The 10,067-nt window shown below is 43.3% G+C and overlaps 1 protein-coding gene across 2 annotated transcripts in view; it reads left to right on the plus strand.

Moving 5' to 3' along the window:
- Positions 1 to 6,392, plus strand: part of FNDC1 (fibronectin type III domain containing 1) — a 98,958-nt gene extending 92,566 nt beyond the window's left edge. Inside the window, exons 21-23 of one of the 2 annotated variants that reach the window (XM_045865832.3) lie at positions 316 to 477; positions 2,502 to 2,624; positions 5,489 to 6,392. In XM_045865832.3, the coding sequence (XP_045721788.2) occupies positions 316 to 477; positions 2,502 to 2,624; positions 5,489 to 5,604 (401 nt within the window). In that variant the 3' untranslated portion in view covers positions 5,605 to 6,392. The remainder of the gene's footprint in view (positions 1 to 315; positions 478 to 2,501; positions 2,625 to 5,488) is intronic. The other variant, XM_064598307.1, reaches the window with a different exon arrangement.
- Positions 6,393 to 10,067: the final 3,675 nt, after the last annotated feature.

Consider the following 10,067-nt stretch of genomic DNA (forward strand, 5'->3'; position numbering starts at 1 on the left):
GTAGGATAGCATATCCCAAAAGATCAAATATGCCATTATATCTCATTTTCCTTGAAGTTTGAAGGCTTTTTCTTACTTCAGGAATCCCTTATAGAAATGCACATACTTTAAATATGTTCAGGTAAAAGGAGCTCCTCAGTTGTACTTCGGTGCCAAGAAAGAAGGGGAATGAGAGAAAGAGTGCCCACTGGGGAGGTGGGAAAAGCCCTGAGAGGAGGGAAAGGGCCAATGAATAAGTCAAATTCTCTGATACTTTGGGTGAGAATAAACATCGTGGAATCCCATGGTTGAGAGAGTGTGTCTTGTGTTGTCAAGGTGGTGAGCCCATCTGGATCCCATTTGCTTTCAAACATGACCCTAGCTACACTGACTGCCATGGCCGGCAGTATGTGAAGCGGACGTGGTATAGAAAATTCGTGGGAGTTGTTCTTTGTAATTCACTGCGGTATAAGATCTACCTTAGTGACAATCTGAAAGGTAGGTCTTTGAGAATGGTGTGGTATGAGAAGGTATGGAAATTTTTTATTTTATCAGGTACTAATTTGACATTTATCAGGTACTAACTTGACATATTTTACCAGGTACTAACTTGACATAGCAGGTGCATCAGAATGTATTTGAGCTGTGGACCCATCATATCTCACTGTGGCTTGAACACAAATCAGTTTTTCAGGCTCTACTTTGGAGTTACTAGTTTTTACTTTGACACCCAGAAATACATATCTATAATTTTTTAAAATCCACTACATTTTATTTTATTTTTTTAAAGATTTTATTTATTTATTTGACAGAGAGAGACACAGCGAGAGAGGGAACACAAGCAGGGGGAGTGAGAGAGGGAGAAGCAGGCCTCCCGCCGAGCAGGGAGCCCGATGCGGGGCTCGATCCCAGGACCCTGGGATCATGACCTGAGCCAAAGGCAGATGCTTAACGACTGAGCCACCCAGGTGCCCCAGAAATCCACTACATTTTAGAAACGAGGCCCAAAATTCTGTTAGAAATGTAAGGGCCAATTTTCTTTGCCATTAATTCAATAATATTAGGTATGAGTGTAAGCTAGAAGCACCAAGGACCCCCCCCCACTCCCGTCCTTGCCATTGCCATACCTTAATGAAGAAAAAACTTTAGATGGTGAAACATACCTCAGTATTACTTGTTCTGTGTCTGAATAAAAATTACATTGTTTTCATTATGGCAGGGGATTGAAACAAAGAATACCACAAGCATCTTGAACTACTAACATTTCAAAACGCCGTTTCTACCCAGCTGGCTTTGATTCTGCCACCTACACAAATCTGTTTTTTATTTTTAAACTTGCACACTTTTAATTTTTTAGTACATACATTTTTAAAACTTTTCCTCAGCTGCTATAGGTTTTTTTTTTCTTCCCAGTGGTGATCATTTAAAGACAATGTCAAAACAAATTCTTTCCTACCATTCTCCACTCTGGCAGTTTCTCAGTGTATATGCCTCTCCCAACACCTACTGTCTGTTTCTGCTCTTTCTTTCCTCTCCTATCATTGAGCTTGCGCTCCCCTGCATCAGAACTCCTGGCAGAAATTACACAGCCAGCTCCAGTGTCCCAGGGACGATAGAAACAACTGCCCGGGGCACCTGGGTGGCTCAGATGGTTAAGCGTCTGCCTTCGGCCCAGGTCATGATCCCAGGGTCCTGGGATCAAGCCCCACATCAGGCTCCTGGCTCAGCGGGGAGCTTGCTTCTCCCTCTCCCTTTCTCCCTGCTCATGTTCTCTCTCTCTCTCTCTCTCTGTGTCTCTTTGTCTCAAATGAATAAATAAAAAAAAAAATCTTAAAAAAAAAAAAAAGAAAGAACTGCCCTACTGTGCAGCTGTGGTTCAGGACCATGGACAGCAGCTCATGCACTGACAACACACCCTACTTCTAGTTATGTATGAAAATAGGTTCTTCTATTTTTTACAGATCTTCATGCCTTTTGTAATTATTTCATAATATATTCCTATCATAGTTTCAACTATCCCTTTTTTTAAAACCAAGGAGTAGGGGCGCCTGGGTGGCTCAGTCGTTAAGCATCTGCCTTCGGCTCAGGTCACGATCCCAGGATTGAGCCCCACATAGGCTCCCTGCTCGGTGGAAAGCCTGCTTCTCCCTCTCCCTCTCCCCCTGCTTGTGCTCCTGCTCTCGCTGTCTCTCTCTCTCTGTCAAATAAATAAAATCTTTAAAATAAATAAATAAAATAAATAAAACCAAGGAGTAAAAAGGCCTACCACTTATAAGCTGAAACTGCCTATAATATTAATAGTTTCCATTTATTGAGGACTCGTTAAGTATTTAGCATACATGATCTTGCTGAATTCTTACAACACTTTGACGTTGGTGCCATTATCACTATTTTTTCAACATGGAAAGTATGACACACCAAGTTTAAGTACCCAGTTCAAATGGTCTCCAAAGCTTGTGCAAAATCTTAAAACAGGTGTACATTTTTGACCAGTCACTAACCCATGATATTCCCTTATGCAGACTCATTCTACAGCATTGGGGACAGCTGGGGAAGAGGTGAAGATCATTGCCAGTTTGTGGATTCACACCTTGATGGAAGAACAGGGCCTCAGTCCTATGTAGAAGCTCTCCCTACCATTCAAGGTAATTCAAACGAAGGCCTGATCATACTACCCTGAGGGTTGGGAGAGGAGAGCTAATAAAAGGAGGAAGTCACTATAGCTCTCCCCTTTGTTTATCTTTTAAAGATAATTGTTGGCAGCATTTTGGATCATATAAATAAGAAACCAACAAAATATTCCAACCATGTGCTGGAATTGTGTGAACCTAGGAGAGGCAGGGATACAAAGGAATATAAGACCTGTCCTTACACTCAGAAAAATCTCTTCTCTGCTCCATTACTGGGAAGAGAAAATAGATATGTGAAAGGTAACTGGGAGTGAACAACTTAAAGTATAGATAATGATAGGAGTTATGTCACATAGTTGTCCTATTGTTAGGTAATTGTGCAGATTGTAGTCACTATCTGAGTTCGAGGAAGACAGGCTACTTGAGGCTGTCAAGAAAGAAGTGGAGTCTGGGCTGAGTCATTAAGAAACCTAGACATGCAGAGGATAGAGTCTTTTGGGCAGAGGACAACGTGAACATGGGTGCAGAGAAGGAAAGGTAAACAAACATACAAACCAACCATAGCTTATCATATACTTTAGGAGGTAACATAACAACTAGTTCATGATGGTATCACAGGGTGACAACATATACATTAATCTCAAAGGTTAACAACTTGCAGTATGCTACTAACTCCCTCAACTGCCAGAACAAAAAAATAAACAGAACAACTGAATGAAGTCCAACACTGTTTCCATTATGCACTCAACTCCTAGTGATCTGGCAATATCAAGACATGAGATGTCCTATCAACTTTTTTAATTTGGAAAAAAATTAACATAGGCTGGTAAACACAGATTACCTATTTTCAAAGAATTAAGGTAGAGTAAAATAGAACAGAAAAGTAATTGTATTAGTCAGAGTTCTCCAGAAAAACAGAACCAGAGAGAAAGAGAGATTGAGAGAGAGGTGTCTTAAGGAGTTGGCTCATATGATTATAGAGGCAGGCAAGTCCAAAATCTGCAGAGCAGGCCAGTAAGCTGGAGACCCAAGGAAGAGTCCGGGTTGCAATTTGAGTCTGAAGGCAGTCTACTGGCAGAATGCCCACTTTGTCAGGGAGGGTAATCTTTTCCTATGAGGTCCTTCAACTGATTGGATGAGGCCCACCCACATTATAGAGAGTAGCTTACTCTACTCAAAGTGTGGTGATTTAAAGGTTAATCTCATCTAAAAATATTTTTCAGAAACATCTAGAATAATATTTGACCAAATATCTGGGTACCATAGCCTAGCCCCATTGACACATAAAACTAACCATCACAATCAGTATACCAAATATACCACATTTCTTAATTTTTTCAGGATCTTGCATTGACCCAAGGTTACTATGCATGATTTATATTTTGCTGTGTTTTGTGACTGTGGTTTTGGTTCTGAGCAGAGGTGCTGCCTAGTCAGCATGCTCACTGATAGGATGGCATGTATCCTTTCATCTGGCAAGAGTAAACAGGGCCAGAGAGGAGTTGCCAAAAACTTTTTTTGAACAGGTTGGGGCCTCCCTTTTACTTTAAGGGAGACCTGCTCAAAAATGCTCTAGCATTCTTTCCTTTGAGAGATTTCCCGGAAGGATCTAAAAGCCTACCACAGACTTCAAGAATTAAACCAGGAGGCTTGAGGTTCTAGGTGACTCGCAAGGCCGTAAGTGCTGTGAGGAGCAGGTGGGGGTCTTTCTGACAGTTCTTTGCCCTGCAGGGAGTCTCCCTAGCGAGTGGCTCCAGTGGTTTTCTTTGGTGGAGAGAGAGAATTAGGGCACTAATGAACACGCTTTCCCATCTGTGTCATACACGTGTGGGGACTGGGTTATCCCCCCGAATCATGCCTGGGATAAACCCCAGGGATTATTGTGACCCCCACACATAAAAATGGTCGTGCTTATTTGGAAGTAACGTTTGTCGTAAGAACAGTTTATCAGAGGTCTTCCGTCTGAATGGAGGTTCTAGGGATGAGAATTTTTTCTGTTGGTTTGAGCGCTTTTGATGCTACAATTGTAACACCAGTTCCAAGTGTGGGTTTTCCCCCCACACCAGTAGCAATTCTTGGACACCAGCTGGGTGTCCTACAATTGAAGTCTGTTCTGACACAATGTACCCAGAGGTGGCGTCAGATCGCACAGGTTAAGGGTTCAGTCCCACAAGACTGACACCCTCCCCCGACCAACTTCAAGTGCCCGTCACAAGTCCAGAGTGCCATCTGAGCATCTGACCTCTTGGCTACATATTGGAGGTTCCTACTGCCCCCTTCTTGGGCTTGATTGATTTGCAAGAGCAGCTCACAGGACTCAGAGAAACATTTTACTCACTAGGCTACCTACCAGTTTATTATAAAAGTATACAATTTGGGGGATGCCGGATGGAAGAGATGCATAGGGCACAGTGTGGGGAAAGGACACAGAATGTCCGTGTCCTCTCTGGGAGCGCCACCCTCCCAGCATCTGCATATGTTCACCAGCCCAGAACTTTCAGAACCTGGTTCTTTTGGGTCTTTGTGGAGGTGTGATTGAATAAATCATTGTCCCTTCATGATTGAACTCAATCTCCAGCCCCTTTCCCCTCTGCAGAGGCCAGTAGGTAGGACTGAAAGTCTCACCCTCTAATCCCATGGCGGGCCTCTCTGGTGAGTAGTTCCATCCATAGATGCTTCCTGAAAGTAATCCCATCATCATAAACCCAGGTATGTTAGGAATATTGAGATACTTTTACCACTCTTATCACTTAGAAAATCCTAGGGTTTTAGGAGTTGTGTGCCAGGAACAGGGATAAAGACCAAATATAGATTTCTTATTATCAATCACAATATCACAGATGCATTTTCTTTCCCTCCCTTTCCATTTACCCTTCTAGGCTACTTCCGCCAGTATCGCCAGGAGCCGGTCAGCTTCGGCAACATTGGTTTTGGAACCCCCTACTACTACGTGGGCTGGTATGAGTGTGGGGTCTCCATTCCAGGGAAGTGGTAACCACGGGAAGATCATGCTGAGAGCTCACCCGTCCAGCCGCCTTGACTAACTTGCACTAGGGACTGTGAGCAGGAAAAGATAGTGTCCCAAGCCCCATCGACCCTGGGTGCCGGCAAGGCCACGTGATGGACACTGGACATCTCAGGCATCTCTGGTCTGGAACGCGGTCCTACTTCTTGGCCTCAACTACACACAGAATTCAATGTTGCTGTTAACTTTGCTTCTCCACATGTTTTGATTATAATAGCACCTGCCAGAGACAGCAGAAACACAGAGCTACAGGGGATGCCCACTGACTCACTGCAGTCTTCACACTTTATAGGCACAAAATTCAGACATGTCAGTGTCTCCAGGGAACAGCATAAACATGCTGGACTTGCTTCATGGAATGCTACACGCTTTCTCTTTTCTCACTGGACTCTTCTAAAAGTAGCCGAATTTAAGCTTCAGGTATCTCACTGTGCAGTAGAACTGAGTTACTAAAAACACCACCAAAGGAAATATATCCTACTTAAGATTTATCCCGTGGGTGTACCCACTGCTAGACCAAATGTATCAAATTATATTTGTAAATTCTCAATTTTGATATATATATGTATATAGGCATATACATATCCTCACTTGTCTGCAAGAACATTGATTAAAGTGGCTACATTTGTACTTGTTCACTAGATAAATGCGTGTGGGACTTTTTGGGGCAAAGGTGCTGTTAATGAACGTCTTTTGGAAGTGTCCAAAGGACCTGTGCTCTGCCTAATGAGAACAACAGAGTGAACGCTGCTCGACTCTGGGAATGATGGGGAGCTGGCAGTGACAGCAACTGAAACCAGTGACCTAGATGCAGACCGAGTGCTTTCTACCTAAAGAAACAATCTGTCCAGACCTGGGTGAAAACTACCACTTGCCCCTATAGGGACATGTCCAGTATGTTTTCAGAATAATCAAGACTTTAGATCCCAAATGATTTAAAAATCCAGTTTAAAAAAGAAAATACTTTCCCCTTTCCTGCCTGAGTAGCTCCTCCTCAAAATATGAGCCTCTTATTCCTTTGGATGGCAACACGAGAACATTTATTTAAAGACCCATTATTCTAATTCTTTTTCAAACATGGTGGCCTTTCCGTGTGCTTGGCTATCCCGTGTCCTCAGGCAGCTCCGTGGCATGAAGGTTTTGTCTGCTTTCATAAAGGTTTCAGCACATGAGAAGTAGGGGGGTGGGGAAGGGAGCTAGAAGTGTACCCTTTTCTGGGGCCCCCAGGCCACTGTGGAATGATTTAGTGGCAGAATGCAGTCCAGCCTCCTGGAATCAATTCCTTTCAGTGCCAGCACTGTGTTGAGGGGCGACCTGATGTATCTGGTGGGTTCGAAGGTAAAACTTAACAAGGAAACTTGGCAGGGTCCTTTCCATGAGGCCGTGAAAGCTGATGTTCTCCTTAGATTCCATGATCCCCTTTCCACAATAAACAGCGGTAAAGAAAATGCAGCATTCCGACAGCCTGGGAAGATACTAGAATTCCTTAGGGAGCAGATTAGATACCCAGTTCATATGTCACTCACAGTTTAGTTTGCAAAACAGGATGGGAACTTCTAAGTAGCTTTTAGGGCTCTCGTCCATGAAAAGGGGATTATTTAAAAAAAAAAAAAAGGATGTCTAAAAACCTTATTTTTCACACAGATAACATTCAAACATACTTCACAATGCCGAGCAAAAGATATGGTCTTTAAATATAGTGACTTTCCCTGATAAACACATAAGTTGCTTCCCTCATTACTCCCACCCACCCCTCCGAACTTCTGTCTGGTTTCAGCCTCCATTCGCCTGCTATCAGAGACCAGAGAAAGATGCCAAAATGAGGCCCCTGTTGGGAGAGCACCAGCAGATTGCACATTTCCTGAAAGTGTCTCCTCGGGTATAAATAATTCATTAGCATGTACGAGAGAAGAACCATTTGGTCTGTTCCACAAGCTTGTCTTGGTGATGGGGTCCCCTTTGGAAGACACAGAGATCCAGATCAGCACTGAGAGGCAGGCACCCCACCCCCTTTGCGATTCACACCTAAAGGGAGCGTTCCTTGCCTCACCCCAAAAGGGGCGGATGCTCATGCCACATCCTAAAAGACATGGGTCCCTCAGAAGGAGTCTATGCTCACCTCACAGAAAGCCAAAGAAATTCCCTGGCATTCACTCATGCAATGACTTTCGAGCCCTGCCTACATCCTTAGACTGTAATTCATTCTGGAAATCTGAACTTCTATTAAAAATAAATGTTGACGGTTTTTTGATAGAGATTACCACAAACTCCAGATGACAGAGCAGCCAAAACAAAAAAGAAAACACTGACGGTAAGCATAGGTAGGTGGCATTCTTACCGATATTCTGTCCAAACGAGGCTACATAACGGTCCAACTGAGTGCACAGTGGCTGCAATAAGTTTCTGGTCCCGTGTCAGGTCTGGAGCCCATGTTCTAGAAATGCCATGAGTCTCAAAACCATTGCATATCCAGTTAGGAGGAAATTAATTTACTGATTCCCTAAAGAAGGCTTCATCTATTTCAAAGGCTCTGAGAAAGAAGAGCTTGCCAACTTTAGAGGTCAGAAGTAGGCACAAGTGGGAATTAAAGGAAAAGAACATTTGGCTCAATGTTTTTTTGTTGTTGTCTTTGTTTTAAAGATTTTTATTTCTTTATTTGAGAGAGAGCCCAAGTGGGGTAAGGAGCAGAGGGAGAAGCAGACTCTCCGCTGAGCAGGGAGCCCAATGCAGGACTTGATCCCGGGACTCCGGGATCATGACCTGAGCTGAAGGCAGATGCTTAACCAACTGAGCCACTCAGGCGTCCGAACATTTGGCTCAATGTGATGAAGTTTTAGACGAGTCCAATTAGCAGACGAGCCTTGTTGGAAAATAGTGCGATGTCCATTACTGAAAGGCCTCGAGTATACCTGGAAATGTCTAAACTTGCCATTGGAGGCCCCCACCTGTTTTTCTATGATCTGTGAGCTCAGAACAGTGTCTACACATTGAAAGAGTTGTAAACAGAGTAGACAGATGAGCAAAAAACCAGTAATCTATGACAGAGACCATATTATGTAGTTTGCAAGACCTAAAATACTATCTCACCCTGTAAGAAAAAGTTTGTGTCCCCACGGATTTGTTTTCTTGAGGTTGAAAGGAGGTTAAAGCATAGTCCTAATTTAAAAACTAGCACATCCTACTTAATAGATGTCTGTTCCGTTTTCTCTTACTTGAGTTATATATTTTTTTCTGACCATCTCTAGCGCCTAACGCCTGAATTCTCGGAGTGTTAGATCCTGGGTTCCCAATTTTCCTGTTTGACAAACCCTTTGTTTGTGCTACAGTCTCAGGAGTCTTTGGGAGGCTTCATGCATATTTATTACCATCTGGTTAAAACATAATTTCCAGCTTTTACCAGATGAGTTTTGACTTACTTTCTCCCCTTTGACCTACTCAAGCCACATGTCCTGGTCAGTTCAGGGGGCTGGGGAATTTGGGAATGTGATGATGAATGGGGTTACAGTGGGATTCCTCTCTCTGCATGGAAATCAGCTCTTAGTCACTATTACGAGGATTCTGCTGATAGAATCAATCAGGCCATGCTTGTGGAGCATCTTGCATATTGTGGATGCCTTAAAATCATCTCCTTGAAGTGTAACTATTTTGCAGGTGGAGATAAGAAGTGAGTTTAGAAAGTAAGAAGTCTTCCCAACCATCCATTCCCAACCATTCTCAGATCAGGCAGAGCTCAGTAAAATTGTATGAAACCACAGAGCCTACTTATTATGAACAGAGGTGTGATTTTAAATCTTAGTTGTAAGCTTATTAATGTACAAAATTTAAAAATTATAATGAGAGCCAAGCACACAAGGGTTTATGATAAAAGGGAAATAAAATTGATATAAAGTTGGAAGCTAATGAATTTAACACACACACAAATGCTTGGTCTAGATTGGGAAAACAATATTCTCGCAGGCAGAGATTATCTGATGGCCCAAAATAGCACTAACTCTAGAGCTAAATCAAGGGTTTGCATAAGGTCGGACCATGCAGTCTCAGGACAGGAAATAATGTACGGGAGTTGCTGAGAGTGACAGGTTGGCGAGTAGTGGCTCTTGCCTCCTTTTCTCTCCAGTCTGTTCTCTCTCCTGCTTTCCATGCATGGCTGCATCCTCTTCCCTGCGGATGGCTTTCTCTAGACACATGATGCCCAAATGCCACCAGCCCCTAGACTTCACATAGGGCTGCTGTGTATAAGTGTCCATCTGCCGCCCTGTGTGCAATGATCTGTTTACAAAATCTTGTAACTCTGCTTCTCTCAACCAGCTCTCCAAGTCTCTCGGTATCCAGTTCTAACCATCACGACAGGCTCTGATTGGATGTCTTGGGCAAGGGTCCACATCCTGATCCAATCAGCTGTTCCTATGTTGGGTTGTCACCTGGTGGAAACG

Source organism: Mirounga angustirostris, unplaced genomic scaffold (assembly GCF_029215605.1).
Source record: "Mirounga angustirostris isolate CCGP_5_RB_7025 unplaced genomic scaffold, mMirAng1.0.hap1 SCAF_8, whole genome shotgun sequence".
Taxonomy (NCBI): Eukaryota; Metazoa; Chordata; class Mammalia; order Carnivora; family Phocidae; genus Mirounga; species Mirounga angustirostris.